The sequence below is a fragment of the Malus sylvestris genome, chromosome 5, assembly GCF_916048215.2.
Source record: "Malus sylvestris chromosome 5, drMalSylv7.2, whole genome shotgun sequence".
NCBI lineage: Eukaryota > Viridiplantae > Streptophyta > Magnoliopsida > Rosales > Rosaceae > Malus > Malus sylvestris.
This window is the reverse complement of record NC_062264.1, coordinates 40,891,498-40,910,285: the sequence shown is the minus strand read 5'-3', so window position 1 is coordinate 40,910,285 and position 18,788 is coordinate 40,891,498. Positions and strand designations below refer to the sequence as shown.

Sequence of the window (18,788 nt, the reverse complement as noted above, 5' to 3'; positions counted from 1 at the left end):
TCATTTGGTTATTCTGTGAAAACACTTTCAATATCCTCGTTAAGTAGAGATGTTGGTTTGACAAAAATACTCTTATAAAGGTGGTCACGTGATTGTTCACATGACTATTTAACAAGAATATTAACAAATTTTTCACGGAATAAGTAGTAGACAAACTCAAGAATCACATCTATCAGTTTTCATTGCCAAGGCTAAAAAGCTAAATAAGTATAAATAATTACATAGCATAGTATTTATGTTGAGGTGGCAGCCAAATTATCTTCTTCTGAAACATTTTATCTGCCACTGCCAAACCCCTCTTATCCCTTTCCCTCCAACTTCTACCCCCTGAAAACCTACAGCCAGAGTAGAGATGCAGGCCTCAATCTGCCTACAAACTTCACCACCCTCTCTATCCAGTTTCAGACCTACCCACCACAACCCTCTTCTGGGTAACTCTCTGCCTTCAAGGCCATGTTTGGCTCTCAAAAAAAGAGCCACTTTAACCACAAAAGCACTTCTGTCAGCTACCAAGGAATCAGTCCTCAGGGACTTTCATGAACGCAGAGCTCTCAAGGTAAAGCGAATCCTACTTCCCGTTGACTGTACCGTGGCATTATTATCGTGTTTTGCTTTGTTTGGTTGCTGGGAAACGTGGAGAAGCTAAAAAGAAAAATACTTTTCGGTTCTGCAATTTAATAACCATGTCTTGATATCCAAGAATTCTGATGTTACTGTGTTTTTTCAGATTATTTCAGGATTGCAGAATTTTGACAAAGAAAATGTTGCATCAGTCGTTACTGCCGCTGAGCAGGTTTGTTTCTTACTCCGTTTATAGATGAAGTTATGAACTAATGATGAACTCGCTAAACAAAAACAGATTATGTTTTTGAACCAAGGGATTTGAATATGTTAGAGCACATTGATTGTGGTGTCAAATATCATCGAATTTCCGAGCAAATGTTGAACTTTTTATGTCATGTTGTCATGTGTCATTGTATCTATAGGGAGGAGCAACTCATGTGGATATAGCCTGTGACCCGGAGTTGGTGAAGCTTGCTATCGATTTAACTTCTCTTCCGGTATTTTCATATGCTTTCTAAGCGTATCGTGATCATCATTTTCCAACCGTAGGTTGCATGTATAAGGATGTCTTCCTTGTGCAGGTTTGTGTTTCTTCTGTGGATCCAGCGGCATTTCCAGCTGCGGTTGAAGCAGGAGCACTGATGGTTCGACTACAAACTAACCCCTTTCGTACCATACATTTCAGGCCAAGAATTTGATTATGTGACCTGGTTCCCTCCGAGGGACTGCTAAATCGTTTCAGAACAATATTGCTATGCGCTTTTCGGTTTGTGTTGATATGATAAATTTGATGGCTTTTGCAGGTTGAGATTGGAAACTATGACTCCTTTTACGAGATGGGAGTGGTTTTCACTTCGGAGCAGGTGGTACCACATTTGTTACCTTGCAAATTACGAAAAACATAGCGCTATAAGTGTACTAATCGGATTCTCTTGTTGTATTCTGTTGAGTTCCTTCGCAGATATTGAATCTGACAAAGGAGACCAAGAGGATTCTTCCATCTGTGACCTTATCAGTCACTGTACCTCATACACTAAGCCTTCCAGATCAGGTCGGAATCATTGCTGAAAGTGACTATCGATGCGTGTTGGCACGGTGTATTTGGTTTAACCAAGGTAGTTGAATCAATGTACAGGTCAAGCTTGCAGAGATGCTGGAGCAGGAAGGTGTTGACATCATTCAAACCGAAGGGGGAAAATGTACTAGTCCTTCGAAATCAGGTGTTCTTGGTTTGGTCGAGAAGGTAATACGAGTTAACCTATACATACCTTAACTGTTACGAGTTATCCAATCTAATCTTAGGCTCCAGACGAGCCTGAGTAGACCAAACGAGAATATAAAACAAGAACTTGGGATTGAACACATGCAACCAGTTTTATTCCAAGACACATTTGATGATAGTATTTCATGTTTTAGGCAACACCAACATTGGCAGCAGCATATTCGATATCCCGTGCTGTCAAGATTCCGGTAATGTGTTCATCCGGACTGAGTGCAGTTACAGCCCCAATGGCAATAGCAGCAGGAGCTGCTGGTGTGGTATGTAAACCATGAACCTGCTTCTGTAACATGCACATTTCATCAAAAGCTTACTTGTTGACCCTCTCAAACTCAATGCGAATCTCACTTTAACCCTCTGAAACTGAATTCATGATACTTTGCGCATGACCCTCTCAAACTCAACGCGAATCTCACTTTAACCCTCTGAAACTGAATTCGTGATACTTTGCGCCTGATAAGCGTACTTCCCGTCTCACTTTGCCCTGCCGTCCAAATCCGTCAACACTGAAGTATGTTATCTAGCTATTTTTGTGTGGTTAACTTACTGGTTGTTTCATCATTTTCGGATGTAGGGCATCGGCTCAGCCGTGAACAAGCTCAATGATGCGGTTGCAATGATTGCAGAAGTGAGGAGTATTTCCAATTCATTAGGAGCTTCAGCTGGTAGGCTCACTGCAGCTGAAGAACAAGTTTTGAAACTGTAATCCAGTAATCATATAGCGCAGCAATATACATACATTGTTGGCAACAATATCCAAATAAATAAGAGCAGCAGTTTTCTTTCAGATTTCTGGGTATTGTTTTCCTTGGCTGCATAAACTGAACTTCACAGAACAAGAAAGATTTGGACCCGAGCATCGGGTGCAAGAACATTTTTCGTTCAACCAGATTGCCCTCGACGAATCTTATTCTGCGCAAGAATTGAAAGAAGTTCTGGCCAACTACACTAACAAATCAAAAGAAAGAGAGGAAAAGAAGTTATATATTCTCGAAAACTGATAGGAATCAAGAACATGACGCGACAATGAGTGTATTCGATACAATTGCCCGGTGACAGCTAAAACTAGAAGTTCCTAGTAAGGTTTAGACTTGTCATCTTCCACTAAATAAAGTACATACCCAACTGTTAAAATCTGAATTCACCACTAAATTCGAATTGTGAACAGATATGGACAAGAATGATACAGGCATAGACAGTTTTACAAAAGACACATGACCAGGACCTATGACTTGCATACAACTAGAGTACTCCCACCATACGGAAACATGATTTCTTAGACAGACCAATCTTCCTCTTCCTCATCCTCGGTTTCTTCATCCTCGCCACTTTCCTGCAAATGTTCAAAATCTGCTTAGTAAATTGCAATTCAGCACCACTCGGCATTGCTTGTAAGATAAGGTTCTGCTTATTAACTATAACGATCATTCAAAGCAAGCTTACCTTTCTTTGTGCATATTCTGCCATGGCCTTCTCAAACTCAGCTCGTTTCTCCGTGGCTATATCATAATACTGAACCTTTTCCTAATATAAGAAGAAAGAGAGAGTAAAGAACGAAGAACAAAATTCTATAAGCTATTTTTGGCCAAATCACCATTGTTAGGGAAACTAGTAAACAGTCAAAAAGCTAAAATATTATTTGAAGCTTCATGCCACTAGATGATCAACAAGTAAGATAGTCCAAATGGTGAGAACCACGCACAGTCATTAGGAAAGAACCGTTGCATGATTCAGCCAGTATCACTTAGCTGTAAATCTCACGAACCCAAGGCGGGTCAGTATTTAAGCGAGATGAGATCCACTATAGTAATTAGCTTAGGTAAAAAAAGACAACTGCATACACATCAAACAAGTCCATACTGGTAAATGGGTCATATATTTTAACCAAAACTATAGGTCAGAACATTAGGTTAAATACAACCCACGATTTGAAAGTCATACTTCATCCGGTCGTCAATACAGAATTTTAGAGAAAGTAAAGCAAAAATATAATGAAAACATAAAAGGCCAACTAAAGTATAAAGAGACCACAAACCTCATATGTCATTGTTTTCCACTTCTCTCCACACACCTTTCCAATCTGAATCAGAAAGTATATTCATATACAAGAGAACTGATGATATGAGCAACAATGAAAAACATGCAAAAAGTTAAACGGATTACCGTATCATAAACTTACTTCGCGCATTTGCTTGATACCTGGATTTTGCTCTTGAAGTTCCTTACGATAATCCTCCCTTAAACACAAGAAAAACCAGTTTAAGTCAGTAAAACCTCAAGATGTTTATGGTTGGTTCTTCATATATGAGAAAGGTGCTCAGAGTGAGCTTGATAAATAGCGTTCTCATTGAGGCATTATACATTATAATTAATCACAAAAAAAATAAAGAACATCATAACAAAAGAACAACAAAGAACCAGCTTTGGTTAATCTGACCTTACACTGACAAAATAACTGTAGTGAGAAGTAAGGGAAATTCAATTTGAAAACGAAGAAACCGTGGATTTATTTTTTCAGATTGAAGTACCAATGAAAATAAAACAAAGTAGAATAATACTGAACAAGAATGAGGGGACTAATACTTAGAAAACTTCACCGAAAATTTTCTATGGAAAGTTACAACTAGTGAATTTCAGAAATTGACTGAAACCTTGTAGATTTGATAAATAACTTAATATCAATTTTCATCATCAGTCGTGATTATGGTTCTGGTTCTTAGTATTCATATTATGGATAGTTGAGAGATCTTCAGTTTCTATATCTTCCGTTATTAGAGGGGGCAAATTCCAAATTTGAGGCCATGGGGTGATTGAGGTTGGTCAGTCTCATTATCTGGATACTCAATTTCAGCAATCCAAAAGGATGACGTGTTCTTGCAGGACTAAGACAATCAAACAACAAAATCATTGAGCAAGCTGGAAATTTAATCAGTTACAGCAACTTGACAATCAAACAACATGTATAATAAACATAAATGAAAAGCAAAACAGGAACGAAAACAGGTACATACAGGAAATAGAAGAAAGCAGTTGGCGGTTTCTTGGGTATCTTGGAATCAACTTTTGCACTTTTCTTCTTCTGCTTGGTTTTGGACTTCTTTACTGAAACGATTCTCTTTCCCTCCGCGTTTACACTGCTTAACCTTGTTGACCTCCTTGTCCCTTCACTTTGTTGGACCTTCAACACCATTTCCCTAAAAAGATTGAAGAATTTCTTTCAACGGCCACCGATGCCTCGGCCGGGAATAAAAGGAATGAAACAAACAATTCAACCGTCAATGTCACACCATCAAAAGCACAACAGACCTAAAAACCCTCCATCGAGTCCAGCCTCCCACGATCACTAAACATTTTCTTGAAAGTGAAACTCAGAGCCACACAAGTTACACAACTCATAACCCTGAAAAGCTCCTTCCCTTCCTAGTTCTTCTATTTCCTCTTTTTCTTTTCTATCACCCAATTCCTCAGCAAGCAGCCTGAGAGTAAGTATACACTGTATACGCTAAGCATTGCTCGAAATTCAAAAGGGTACAAAGCTAAAGAATAACCGAACGAAATTAGAAGCAATAAAATCACCAATTTCCAATTTCTCAAATTTAAACTAACAGAACAAACCCCACCACCCAACTGAGCTTAACCTAGCTTCTTGTCCAAGACTCCAAGTACGGAGTTCCCCACATTCTTCAACACAAAACAACACAACCCAATTAACAAAATAGCAGAAAGTAACGATCTTTGCTTTCTTTTTCCATTTTTTTTAATTTTATCATTTCATGGGTTTTTAAAAAAAACCCAACAAAAATTCAGAAAGCATTGAACAAACAGCGATGAACATGTGGTGAGAAAAGAGATAAAGTAGAGGAAAATTACCCAGTTGAAGCTTTTGTGGCGGAGGAAGAAGACGAGGGAGACTGCTGGGAGTTGCTCGTTTTCTTTGCCATGTTTCTTCGCTTCGGGCCTTTTGGCGTCGGTCGTGGAATCGGGTCGGGTGAGTGGGTTGGTGTGGGAAGTGGGCAGGCACAGTGACGATTGATGATTAGACCGTGGCGAGCACTCTGAGAGGACGACGACGTTTTGGCGGGGTACGGTGGTTGATGTGACGGCTTAACGAGTGATAGTCTCACCAGGAAGTTGGGCTGTGTGGTTTAATCAGGCCCAAGGTAACTAGGCTGGGCCCAATTTCTACCGTCAAACATTAAAATCACAATAAAACATAGCATTTTTTAAATAAACGATATTATAAGGGAGAATGGTGGATTTAGTCTCATGATTGGTTAGCAATAATGTGGTTGCATCTTTAGAGAGAATCGAACTTAAAACCTTTCACTTACAAGTGAAGAGGAATCCTACCAAACCGTAGTACTAAATGGCATAAGTATTTCAATTTAATCATGTCTGTTTCAATTTTTCGCACGACAATTTATGATAGCTTAAAATTCAAAACTCATTGGACGATAATTATATATAAACTGGAAAAGGATTTTGTTTTTCTGTCTTTGATTTTGTAGGTAAAATCAAAACTTAACTTGTTTTGTAAATTATTTGGTTGACGGCAACAAACAATACAAGCCAATTTCTTCTTAATCATATGTGAACATAAATAATACTAAAATAAATACTTAGGTTTAGGAATCGGATTGACTTAATTTTAACACAATATCCCTGTTATGAAAAACTAAAAATAATATCCATGAAATAAAAACAGTCTTCTAATATAATCTCATAAAATACCAATTATCTTTAAGAACTTTGTATGTATGCCTTCTTTTTTACATATTTATGATCAACGATCAATTTGTTGGATACATTTGATTGATTAAACGATCTTCAATTGAATGATTTTATTTTTATCATAATAATCTTCAAATTCTTGATGTTCAACTTTATTTAATTAAGATATTTTATTCACAAATGAAAAAAGAGTAATGTTATTCTTACCATAATTTTATATCACATTTTTTTAACATCTTAGGTGGCAAATGAGTTGGATAAGCTATATCATTTAATTTCAATTTTCTTATTAATTAAAACACTTAAATAAGGAAAATTGCACACTTCAAAATCTCCCTCTGATGTTAGTAACTTAATTGGGTATGAACCTTAATCCGATAGACAAATTTGATTATGACTCGTAATTCACATGAAAGCTAATAGGCATTACTAAATGAAATAATTAGATGAAATCATTCTTTTAACCCACAAAAAAAATGTATGAAAAGAAAACAAAAAAAATCACGAGATGAACAACTACGGAGTACCAATGAAGATTGGAGACAAAAATACTTGTAGGGGAATGAGGATTGGGGCTACGGGGCATGAGTCTGGAGATAGAAATCAATGGTGATTGTGATATACAAGTAAATTCTATAAAGCTTGACCATAATCATGAAAATCAACATAAATCAATAAAAAAACTGGCGTGAAAAATAAAAGGGAAGGAAGAAGAAGCATAAGGGATAGGGAAAGGAAAAACAAGACTCCTCGTATACAACAACCATCATTTAATTAACAATATTTTTATTAATTATTGATTAACAGTTTGAAATTAAATGCTAATTAATTTAGATGATGTGACTATCCATATCAGATGCCACCTAAAATGATATACAATTGTGGAACAAAATATGGTAAGAATAGCATTATTGATGAAAAAATACGTGACAATGTGAGGATGCTAGCATTATCCATGTACAGGGAAATGGATCATATCCATATCCCTTCCTTCTAATCCATCAAATAAGGGGATATGTACCATTGAAATTTGATTCAACAATTACAAAGAGGTTCATTTTAAAAATTATAATAACTTCACCCGTTGGATCAAATTTTAACCGCACGGATCTAATGATTTGATGGATTAGGAGTAAATGAATCGGAGAGGTACAGTTACCAAAGTGGCAAAGAGTCAAGATCTCTGTTGAAGTTTGACAACAAAATAAATGAAAAAAATAAAATAGAAAGAAAATCTCAGTTGTTGAAGGCTTGAAGCTGCAGCTATTCATCTCCTACGCACAGTGACGTGGCATCACATAGATAATAGAGGCAGCTCAAAAGTTGAATCCAAACCAAAATTCTCCTCCAAGTAACTCACATCGTTGGCGTCGCCACCCACTCTCTCTCTTTCTCTCTAAGCACTCACTTTCTCTCTCTCATCGCCATGCAGTCCCTCCAATCCTCCACTCTCCGGCCCGCTCCGCTCGACCCGATTCGGAAACGGACCCCCCATTTCCCTAATGTCACTACCAGAACAGCCAACTCCTCCAGGCGAATCTCATTCATATCCGCCTCCTCCGTCCCCGCCGTGTCCGCCCCTAAGCGCGAGATGGACCCGAAGAAGCGGGTTGTCATCACCGGAATGGGCCTCGTCTCCGTCTTCGGCAACGACGTCAATACTTACTACGACAAGCTCCTCGCCGGAGAGAGCGGTGTGGGTCCAATTGACCGGTTTGATGCGTCCAAGTTTCCGACCCGGTTCGGGGGCCAGATCCGCGGGTTCTCATCGGAGGGATACATTGATGGGAAGAACGATCGACGGCTGGACGATTGCCTTCGGTACTCGATTGTTGCTGGGAAGAAGGCTCTCGAGGATGCTGATCTTGGCGCCGATCAGCGCTCAAAGGTCATTGCTTTCTTTCATTTGCACGTGTTTAATGGTTTCTGTATATTAATTAGCTTAATGGGGTTTTGCAAAATGTGTTAATTTGCTGATTTGGTTCTTTCTGAGATAGGTAAGCGCTCCAAGGTCATTGCTTTTTTTTATTATTTGCATGTGTTTAATTGTTCAATTATGCTCATTAGCTTGATGGGTTTTCGGTAGAATGTGTAACGATAAGTGCTCCTAGGTCATTGCTTTCTTTGATTTGAAAGCATTTGTTTAATTATGCTCGTTAGCTTGATGGGTTTTTAACAGAATGTGCTAATTTGCCGATTTGAACAATTTGGTTATTTCTGGGATTGATTTGATGTAGTTTTGTGGGTAAGAGTAATGGGTTCTGTTAGAAACTATGGATCTGGGATTTCATGGTTTGCTTATTTTGGGACATGCATGGAAGAATCGTTAACGTGTGCGGAGTATATAATTTGATTTGGTTGTGTTTAAACACATGAAGTGCAGAAATGTTTGTTGTATTTGTTTTTCTGTGTTCTGAGTAGTGTAAATGAGTGTCTAAAATGGTTGGTTTTGCTTCACTTACAGCTTGATAAATCGCGGACTGGGGTGCTTGTTGGATCTGGAATGGGTGGTCTTACCGTCTTTTCTGATGGTGTTCATGCACTGATAGAGAAAGGTCACAGGAAAATTACCCCCTTTTTCATTCCTTATGCTATTACAAACATGGGGTCTGCGTTGCTCGCTATTGATCTGGGTTTTATGGGACCCAATTATTCCATTTCAACTGCTTGTGCTACTTCAAATTATTGCTTCTATGCTGCTGCAAATCACATTCGTCGGGGTGAAGCTGATTTGATGATTGCTGGCGGAACTGAAGCTGCCATAATTCCTGTTGGGGTGGGAGGGTTTGTTGCATGCAGGGCCTTGTCTCAGAGAAATGATGATCCAAAAACGGCTTCCAGGCCATGGGACAGAGATAGAGATGGCTTTGTTATGGGCGAAGGTGCTGGTGTATTGGTAAGCCTGCGTTGATTTTAATTTTGAAACAAAATGGTCATGTAATCTAATTTTTAGTAGACAGAATGGTACAAAATTCTATCTCAGCTAATCATGAATTCACGATGACTGAAGTGTTGAATGTATACACTGCAGTTGACCCAGTTTTTGTCTTATGATTTTAATCATAACATAAGAAGGGTATTTGTTTTGACAGGTAATGGAGAGCTTGGAACATGCAACAAAACGAGGTGCTACAATTATTGCCGAGTACTTGGGAGGTGGTATTAACTGTGATGCGTATCATATGACTGATCCAAGAGCTGATGGGCTTGGTGTATCTACATGCATACAGAGATGCCTTGAAGATGCTGGTGTGTCACCTGAGGAGGTACTCTCTCTTTTCCGTAAACCTTTCTTGTGTTATATAGTGATTGTTCCTCATCATCATTTAGTGAACTCCCTCACTTTATCAGGTTAACTACATCAATGCGCATGCAACTTCTACCCTTGCTGGTGACCTTGCCGAGATAAATGCTATAAAGAAGGTGTTCACGAACACTAAAGATATCAAGATCAATGCAACTAAGGCAATCTCTCTTCTCTGATCCTCTGTCTCTATAATTCATATGATGTTTCTTTCCTGACTACGTTTTTCTTGCCTTTACTTTGTTTCAGTCTATGATAGGCCACTGTCTTGGTGCTTCTGGGGGTTTGGAAGCTATTGCTGTCATTAAAGCCATAACAACTGGATGGCTGCATCCTTCCATAAACCAATTTGTATGTTATTGTTGCTATGATTTTGGACTTGGTTTCTACAGCATAGCGGTAGTTTGATCTCTCGTATTTGAAACATTATAGTAATGGTTTCCGATGTGTGTCGTGTCCTTTATGAAACAGAACCCAGAGCCTTCAGTGGAGTTTGACACTGTTCCCAATGTAAAGCAGCAGCATGAAGTGAATGTTGGTAAGAAGGCCAAACCTTGAAACTCCCAGTGCCTTTACATTTCCAATTGCTCAAATACCGTTCAAATAAACTTTCGTGTGTTTTTTCAGCCATATCGAATTCATTTGGATTTGGTGGACATAACTCTGTCGTCGCCTTCTCTGCGTTCAAGCCCTGATCATCCGACTTGCGTTCAAGTTTTGTAGTACATCAACGATGCTTAGAGGAGATCATAATTTATTTCGGAGGCAAGCTTCATCAGTTTACATTTGAGTCCATCTGTAGTTTTGTAATGATTCAGAAATGTTCTTTTTTTATGGACGCAAGTCGTTTTTAGATACCTGGTTCTGTGAGGAAAACTAGAATGTTATATTTTTATCTTTCTTCAAATTATCTGATGGTTAGTAAGAAGTGTGACTAATATAGATAGAGGCAACGCAGACGTGGGTGTAGCCAAGTTTCGCCCAATTTGCTAGAGCAGTGTGCTCTCCCCTACGCATCTAAATTTGAAATTCGAATTGTCCTCCCGTTACCATATCATGAAGACTTATGCGTGGATTTGCCTCTCTGCATATTTTGTATTAGCAGCTTGTGTAACCTTCAAGTTGGATGAGGACAATTAGGAGGGGTGAGGTTTGTGTTTGTCAAGAGGAATGAAAATACCGCTGCTTATGCTGTAGCCTCATATGTTACCTCGCGGATATGCTTTCTGTTAAGATGCTCTTGGTCTGAAGTTTTTATTTAATATTCTTGTTGAAGATGTAGACGTTTATATTATAATTTAATCAAAGTTATCATTTGACAAAAAAAAAAACTTCTAGAACTCAGAAGCTTTTGAATAATCTTTTTCATTCCTCGAAGTTGGGTCGTGGGAATGATTTGTGCATAACCTGTATTGACGACGTATTCCTGTCATATTAATAGTGAAATGTTGATACATTTTTTATATTAATATATGTTCATTACACTATCGATCCGAATCATGCGCACGATGAGAAATTTTTCAATGCGTCTAAAACATAAGATGATACATTACGTGTTTCTATACAAATAGTAAGATTCATGTGTTGAAAAGTTAACAGCATACAAAATAAAATTTTCCATCAATTATATAATAACACATAATATACCACTTATATTACGAGTACAAGAAAAAATTTCTCGCGCACAAAGAATGAGAAAACTCTTATTCCATTACGTATGGAAAGAGAAATATAATGACCATATAATTATTAGTCAGGTAAAATTGAAAAAATATTTCAGAAGAAAAAAAAAGGGAAAGCGACAGCGTGGCATATGATGATGATATTGGCGCCAAAGGAAGGGTAAAGCTCCATCATTTTCCCGCCAAAATAAATAGCCCTAGACTGAGAAAAGGGGATTCGATAGCACTGAGCAGTCGCTCACCATCTCAAACTCTCAATAGCCGTCGTCGCCGATCTTCTCTTCTCTTCTCTGCAGAACTCGAGCGCGAAGCGAAATGGACATCAGCGAAGAAGTTAGGGCAAATCACCGCCGAGAGCTCCTTGCTTTCTTGGAAGATGGCGTATGTCCTCCTCCTCCTCCTCCTCATCCTCATCCTCTCTCTCTCTCTTTCTCTAACTCTCTTGCTTTCTCTCTCTAACTAGTTAAAGTATTGCACAGATATACATGGACGAAATCAAGGCCGTCCTCAACCACAACCGCCGTCGCCTCATCGTCGACATCTCCGATCTCCACTCCTACGGCGAAATTGGCTCCAGGTTCATTCAATTTTCTCACCAACCAAACTCCTTACAGCTAGCTTTGCTCAACTTCTACTATCGCCAAATTGATTTCAGAAGAATCCTAGTTTAATTTTGCCTTCGGTTTTCAATTTTCAGGATTCTGAGAAATCCAAGTGATTATATGCAATCCTTCAACGACGCGGCCACTGAAATCGCCAACAGGATCGACCCGAGGTACCTGAAACAAGGAGAACAACTTCTGGTGGGGTTTGAAGGTGCTTTCGTCTCGCGCCGTGTCACGCCGAGAGATCTGCTCTCCGAGTACATTGGTTCCATGGTTTGCGTCCAGGGCATTGTCACCAAATGTACCTTCTTCCTCCCCTGCCCTCTACTTTTGCTTTCATTTCATGCTCGATTTACGTCTCGGAAATGGCCATTCTTGATTAAAATTTGAGGAAAAACGTAAATAAAAGAAACAATTTTATGGGGAATTCAAGGTTAGTGGTGTTGATTTAGACTAGAAAATCATAAACCCTAAGATTCTTCGTTTGCTTAGCTTTCAGTTCAGCTAGTGAAACATATCAATATGTTTTTGTTGGGAATGTTGGCTATGGGTGAGTCTAACCTGGTAACTAACTCATTTGTAGGTTCTCTTGTGAGGCCAAAAGTTGTTAAGAGTGTTCACTTCTGCCCTAGTACCGGAAACTTCACCTCTCGAGAATACCGAGACATTACATCCAATATGGGTTTGCCTACGGGAGCAGTTTATCCTACTAGGGTAATCTCAAGTTTTTCATTGTATCTTATTTTATCGTTGGAGAAGGGACTTTTTTATGAAAATATATTGCCACAGGACGAAAATGGTAACTTATTGGTGACTGAGTATGGACTATGCAAATACAAAGATCATCAAACTTTATCTATGCAAGAAGTTCCTGAGAACTCTGCTCCTGGTCAGCTTCCGCGGACAGTGGATGTCATAGTTGAGGATGACCTCGTTGATTCATGCAAACCAGGAGACCGTGTGGCGATTGTAGGGATTTACAAAGCTCTTCCTGGTAAAAGCAAGGGAAGCGTGAATGGAGTATTCAGGTAGCTTCAACCACGAGGACTGCAAAAGTTCTTATCTTGTTTAAACAATAATGTATTCTAGTTTAATACTTAGACTTAATGGCCTTGTTTGTGTAGGACTGTTCTCATAGCGAACAGCGTTTCGCTGCTCAACAAAGAAGCAAATGCACCAATTTACAGTCCTGATGACATAAAGAACATAAAAAAGATAGCAGAAAGAAGTGATACATTTGACCTGCTTGGGAATTCAATTGCACCCTCTATTTATGGACATTCATGGATAAAGAAAGCAGTAATATTGCTAATGCTTGGTGGAATGGAAAAGAACTTAAGGAATGGTACTCACTTACGAGGGTAAGTTATGATTCAAAATTTTCCGGGGATTTTACCATCCTAATAAAGCTTATCTATCTAGTCCCTTCTTTTCTAAGGCCCTGCCTAAGTGTTCCTCTAGACAAAATTGAATCTTGATCACAAATGTCTTTTCATTTCTTTTAGTGACATTAACATGATGATGGTTGGTGATCCTTCTGTTGCCAAATCTCAACTTCTAAGAGCAATTATGAACATCGCTCCATTGGCAATATCAACTACAGGCCGGGGTTCTTCTGGTGTTGGTTTGACAGCTGCTGTTACTTCGGATCAAGAGACAGGTAATAACATATTCCATCTCTTGCAGTTCAACTTTTGCATTTTATGATGTTATTACGAGGAAGATACAAATCTGTCTGTTATCAGGGGAGAGAAGGCTAGAAGCTGGTGCGATGGTTCTTGCTGATCGTGGTGTTGTCTGTATTGATGAATTTGACAAAATGAATGATCAAGATCGTGTTGCCATACATGAAGTTATGGAGCAGCAGACTGTAACAATTGCCAAAGCTGGTATCCATGCATCCCTCAATGCACGGTGCAGTGTGGTGGCTGCTGCAAATCCCATATATGGTTCTGTAAGTGACACAGCTAATGGTCATCAACCATTTGATAACATATTTGCAATTTGTTGTTCCGACTGTCGCGTTTTTTTTATTTAAGTAATTTAAGTAATTTAAGTGACACAGCTAATGGACATTCACCTCTCCCAGACCCTGCGTAAAGCGGGAGCCTTGTGCACTGGGTACGACCTTTTTAGTCAAATTTTTTTAACGCAGGTTTTTTTATGAATCATGCAGTATGATCGCTCATTGACACCAACAAAGAATATTGGACTTCCAGACTCTTTGCTCTCTCGTTTTGATTTACTGTTTATCGTATTGGATCAAATGGACCCTGACATTGACCGTCAAGTCTCAGAGCATGTGTTGCGCATGCATCGGTATCGTTCTGCAACTGGAGGTACTAAAGCAGAAATCTCCTGTTTATGTTTTATGATCTTTGAGAAGTACAAAATAAGTTTCACTAATTTATAAGTGTAGGTGAGGCAATGCTTGATGGGAGCTCGGCTTTTGGAAGAGAAGATGAAACTGATAATGACTCATCTGTGTTTGTTAAGTATAACCGAATGCTACATGGGAAAAAAACTGATAGGGGTCGAAAGCGTGATACGCTCACAATCAAGTTTCTTAAAAAGTATATTCATTATGCAAAGAATAGGATTGAGCCTGATCTGACTGATGAGGTACTGGTTCTTTATTTGATGATTTATATACTCAATAATATACGTATGTTTTCCCTCGGTCACGTCATTTGTTGCTTATCTTAGAATCTTACTTGTGCAATCTGCCATATAATCTCTTTCTTGTGGAGAGCCTTTTCAGATAGTTTATGAACTTGTCTTCCTGACCTGGTCAGTGCATTATGAATCTGTCTGACGGCTAATAACAAATTTTTTTTCCACAGGCCTCTGAACAAATTGCAACAGCGTATGCAGAACTCAGAAATGCCAGTTCAAATGCAAAGGTCAGCATTTGTCATCATTGTATATTTAGGCATGGTCAATGCAATGACATTCTGACTATAATCTGATATCAATTTTGTTATTCAGACTGGAGGAACACTTCCAATCACTGCCAGAACATTAGAAACCATCATTCGTCTCTCAACTGCTCATGCAAAATTAAAGTTGAGCAGAAAGGTACCTTGTCAACTTTAATGATTAATAAAGTCCAAACGGGACACGTTCATTCTGCTCTTTCATTTATTTGTGGAATCAAAACTATGGTTTCTTCATCAGTTTATGCGTTCTGTGACTGTCAATTGTAACGTTCATCAAACTCAAAAGTAATGATAAATCTACCTTAACAGGTTTCAAAGTCTGATGTTGACGCTGCTCTCAAAGTTTTAAATTTTGCAATTTATCACAAAGAGTTGACTGACATGGAGGAGCGCGAGCAAGAAAGAGAGCGAGAATTGGAGAGGAACGGCAGAGCTAACCATCCCGCAGGTCAAGATAATGGGTCTGGCAATGGTACTGGGAATGAAGGGTAAGTGTACTTTCCAGAAATTGCCTGTATCCATAAATTGATGTTATCTGTGCTGTCAAATTCACAACATTCATTTAACTTGTTTTCTCTTGTTTTACCTGTGTTAGTTCAACAACTGAACCCATGGATGTCGACCCTCACACTGAATCTGCTGCTGCTGATAACTCTTCCGAAAGGTTCTGCCTAGTAGCACCAACCCAAGTTGCTCTTCTTTTTTCTATTTTGTTTAATTCACATCTGGGTCAATTGTGTCTAATGCCAATTCAATTTCTTTATTCCTTCTGCACCAGCAGGTTAAAAGCACTTACTGATGTTTTAAATCAAGTACGTACAGTACAGCGCTCCGACAGCATATCTGTTGAGGCCTTAGAGAATGCTGTCAATGACGGAGCAAGTGTTCCTTACTCAAGTACAGAGATAACCTTCCTATTAGAGGTAAATTTTCATTAAATTCACGGAAGACATACTGTACGAGCATCTTGCAATCTCTGTACCAAAATCATTGACTTTTTAGTTCTTCCTTTTATTATTTTTCGAGCTAGTATGTTTGCGGAAGGATAAATAACAACTCACGAACTTGATTATGTTCAGGAGCTCCGAAAGAGAAACATAGTGATGGTAGATGGTGGAACAGTGTTCATAATATCATGAGTTGGTAAAGGATCACATGCAATATGTAATGCTAGGAATGTATGTTGCTGAGACGGATTTGCTTCACTTCCAAGTCTTGAATTCCAGGGAGAGCAAAATTTGGCAACAGATTGGACCCGTTGCGCATCTCTGGAGGGGAATACTGATTTAACTTTCTGTGTTGGCCTCGTGTATCTTGTTGTCTGTAGTTCTTAGACCTTGAATTAAGAATCTGATTTTTATTAATTTAATCTGTTTTTATTTGCATAATTTTTATTTTTTTTATGGATGGTGGATAATTTATTGCATAATATTCATGAGCTGATAGGATACTAAACAAGTGAGGGCGATGGCCACATCAGTGCAACGAGCATTGAATAACACTACAAATCAAAAACCTTACATGGACACGAGTATATCAGCTGACATGGCTTTACACGCTAATGATCCTTGTAAGCTTTCATACACATGATGTTGTATAACAGCACTGGATGCTACGGCTTAAGTCCAATTGTTAAACAAAATAAATAACATCAAACGAATCATTTCATCCAAGCGATTAATTTACTGACAACCCAAGTTCAAACTCCCCTCCTCGAAAATCAAATTAACTTAGAATATTGTCTTAAAAAAAATTTAGTTAATATGGTGATGAAAGAAAAAAAAAGGGAAAAAAAACCTTCAAAAAGAAAGGAAAGTAGAAGTTTGAAGGTTTTGTGATACTTGTTAAGTTGTAATATAAGCCTAAGAAGAAAAAATGTAGGGGAAGTTATAGAGGCAGGCAGGCAGGGCGTAATGGCATGCCAAGACGGCGTGCGTGTTAGACTTGGAGGACAAGAATTCTGCTGTAGGAACCCTACTCCGCCTCCTCTCTTTCACAAAAACCCTCCTCGCCGTCGTCTCACCTGCTTCATTCGCTCCTCCCCCAGCCCCCATCGCCGCCGCTCTCTTTCTATAATGCAAACCACCACCAAACTCATCTCTGCAATTTCCAACTCTCTTCACAACTCCAAGTCTCTTCCCATCCTTGATTCCACCAAGGTACTCTCTTTTTCTTTCACTCTCTGTGTGTGAAGATCATGCAATCGATGTTTTTATAACTTGGTTTTCACTCAGATGGAAGGGATTGGTTCTGCAGATGAAGTTACTGAGGGGAATGAAATCAAGTGGAGTGCCATCGGGAAAAAGAAGATTTTTGTGGCAGGTGCTACTGGAAGTACCGGCAGAAGAATCGTTGAGCACCTACTGGCTAAAGGTTTTCGGGTTAAAGCTGGAGTTCGAGACCTGGACAAAGCGAAAACTAGCCTTCCCCAAGACAACCCAGCTCTTGAAATCGTGAGTTTCTTCAAATATTTCAAGGGCAGGCCTCATGCTAGAAACTCAATCGGGTCTCTGCTGTTTTTGGGAATGCTTAATGTATGGGGTTTTGGATGAAAGAATGACTTGCATTTTTGTTTGTAGGTGAAAGCAGACGTGACACAGGGTTCTGCGAAGCTAGCAGATGCGATAAGCAATGATTCAGAAGCTGTGATATGTGCCACGGGATGTCGCCCTGGATGGAATTTGTATGCTCCTTGGAAGGTCACTTCGATTCTCTATTTATGCAGTCGACCTTTATCTCCATTCTGCTTATGAAGCAAAATCTTTACGTTGCGCATACTTGGTTTTCCACTGATTTATGAACGCATAACATTAGCCGGCGTTCTGAAAGAGGTAAATTCACTGCAGGTTGATAATTTGGGCACAATCAACCTTGTAGAGGCATGCCGGAAACTTGGTGTGACTAGGTTTATCCTTGTGAGTTCCATTTTAGTCAATGGAGCAGCAATGGGCCAGATTCTCAATCCGGCTTACATCTATCTTAATGTTTTTGGACTCGCCTTGATAGCAAAGCTTCGCGCGGAACAATATGTGAGGGAGTCGGGCATAAACTATACGATAATCAGGCCTGGCGGGTTGAGAGACGAGCCTCCAACTGGAAATCTTGTGATGGAGTCAGCGGTATGTTAACATAATTTTCATCAGCCTTTATGTTCTTTCTCATTTAGTCTTGTTTCCGTACTAAAACCTTAGTCATTGCTTCAAATTCTATGTTCTATCTCTGCTCTCTCTTGGTATAGGACACTCTTTATCAAGGCACAATCTCAAGAGATCAGGTTGCAGAAGTAGCAGTTGCGGCACTAATCCGCCCTGAAGCATCTTACAAAGTTGTAGAAATAGTTTCGCGGCCCAACGCCCCCAAGCGTTCATGTGGCGAACTTTTTAGTTCAATCGCTCGTCGGTGACCTCTGATCAGTTTGGTTCCACAGAAGTTTTAGTTTAGAAGCCTTCTGATTCTGAGATTGCAGCATGCTTGATCAAAATTAATGCAGATATGTTATGATGACCCTATTACTCATGTCCTTATATTTCTTAAGGCTATCCTGTAATATCTTCAATGATCAGAACCGTCTACATTTTAGCACCTCATTCAAAGGTCATCCTTGCAAAAAAAAAAAATCATCCAAATCTGAAAATGTTCGGTCCTCTTAAACGAGCATAAAAACCATAGTTCGTTAGATAAAAT

General features: G+C 39.1%; 5 protein-coding genes across 7 annotated transcripts; 4 read left to right on the top strand and 1 right to left on the bottom strand.

The window, feature by feature from the left end:
• Positions 1-224: 224 nt before the first annotated feature.
• LOC126623414 (uncharacterized protein ycf23-like) lies at positions 225-2,630 on the top strand. Its single transcript, XM_050292301.1, has 9 exons — positions 225-556; positions 728-793; positions 987-1,061; positions 1,146-1,208; positions 1,368-1,427; positions 1,526-1,615; positions 1,700-1,807; positions 1,981-2,103; positions 2,418-2,630. Exons 1-9 carry the CDS (start codon positions 353-355, stop codon positions 2,547-2,549), a joined length of 921 nt encoding a protein of 306 aa, XP_050148258.1. The 5' UTR covers positions 225-352; the 3' UTR covers positions 2,550-2,630.
• A 179-nt stretch (positions 2,631-2,809) lies between these two features.
• Positions 2,810-5,898, bottom strand: LOC126623416 (high mobility group B protein 14-like). Of its 2 annotated transcripts, XM_050292304.1 has the most exons (7): positions 5,714-5,872; positions 5,150-5,319; positions 4,855-5,037; positions 4,023-4,080; positions 3,879-3,923; positions 3,287-3,367; positions 2,810-3,176 (listed from the first exon to the last, which is right to left on the bottom strand). In XM_050292304.1, exons 3-7 carry the CDS (start codon positions 5,031-5,033, stop codon positions 3,120-3,122), a joined length of 420 nt encoding a protein of 139 aa, XP_050148261.1. In that variant the 5' UTR covers positions 5,034-5,037; positions 5,150-5,319; positions 5,714-5,872; the 3' UTR covers positions 2,810-3,119. The 2 variants fall into 2 exon arrangements, with proteins under 2 accessions (XP_050148261.1, XP_050148260.1); XM_050292303.1 differs by lacking the exon at positions 5,150-5,319 and having other exon boundaries at positions 5,714-5,898.
• A 1,946-nt stretch (positions 5,899-7,844) lies between these two features.
• LOC126623664 (3-oxoacyl-[acyl-carrier-protein] synthase I, chloroplastic-like) lies at positions 7,845-10,806 on the top strand. The gene is made up of 7 exons (XM_050292619.1): positions 7,845-8,462; positions 9,039-9,470; positions 9,667-9,840; positions 9,926-10,039; positions 10,128-10,229; positions 10,350-10,416; positions 10,506-10,806. Exons 1-7 carry the CDS (start codon positions 8,001-8,003, stop codon positions 10,571-10,573), a joined length of 1,419 nt encoding a protein of 472 aa, XP_050148576.1. The 5' UTR covers positions 7,845-8,000; the 3' UTR covers positions 10,574-10,806.
• A 941-nt stretch (positions 10,807-11,747) lies between these two features.
• LOC126624786 (DNA replication licensing factor MCM3-like) lies at positions 11,748-16,492 on the top strand. Of its 2 annotated transcripts, none has more exons than XM_050293895.1 (16): positions 11,748-11,941; positions 12,040-12,137; positions 12,258-12,466; positions 12,749-12,879; positions 12,955-13,193; positions 13,290-13,526; positions 13,671-13,825; positions 13,911-14,119; positions 14,342-14,504; positions 14,585-14,787; positions 15,009-15,068; positions 15,154-15,243; positions 15,414-15,592; positions 15,700-15,768; positions 15,883-16,027; positions 16,184-16,492. In XM_050293895.1, the coding sequence occupies exons 1-16, from the start codon at positions 11,876-11,878 to the stop codon at positions 16,241-16,243; spliced, it is 2,313 nt and encodes a 770-aa protein (XP_050149852.1). In that variant the 5' UTR covers positions 11,748-11,875; the 3' UTR covers positions 16,244-16,492. The 2 variants fall into 2 exon arrangements, with proteins under 2 accessions (XP_050149852.1, XP_050149853.1); XM_050293896.1 differs by having other exon boundaries at positions 11,749-11,941; positions 15,886-16,027.
• Positions 16,493-17,017: 525 nt separating this feature from the next.
• On the top strand, positions 17,018-18,711 carry LOC126622912 (uncharacterized protein At2g34460, chloroplastic-like). Its single transcript, XM_050291592.1, has 5 exons — positions 17,018-17,263; positions 17,339-17,557; positions 17,684-17,803; positions 17,951-18,223; positions 18,343-18,711. The coding sequence occupies exons 1-5, from the start codon at positions 17,018-17,020 to the stop codon at positions 18,505-18,507; spliced, it is 1,023 nt and encodes a 340-aa protein (XP_050147549.1). The 3' UTR covers positions 18,508-18,711.
• Positions 18,712-18,788: the final 77 nt, after the last annotated feature.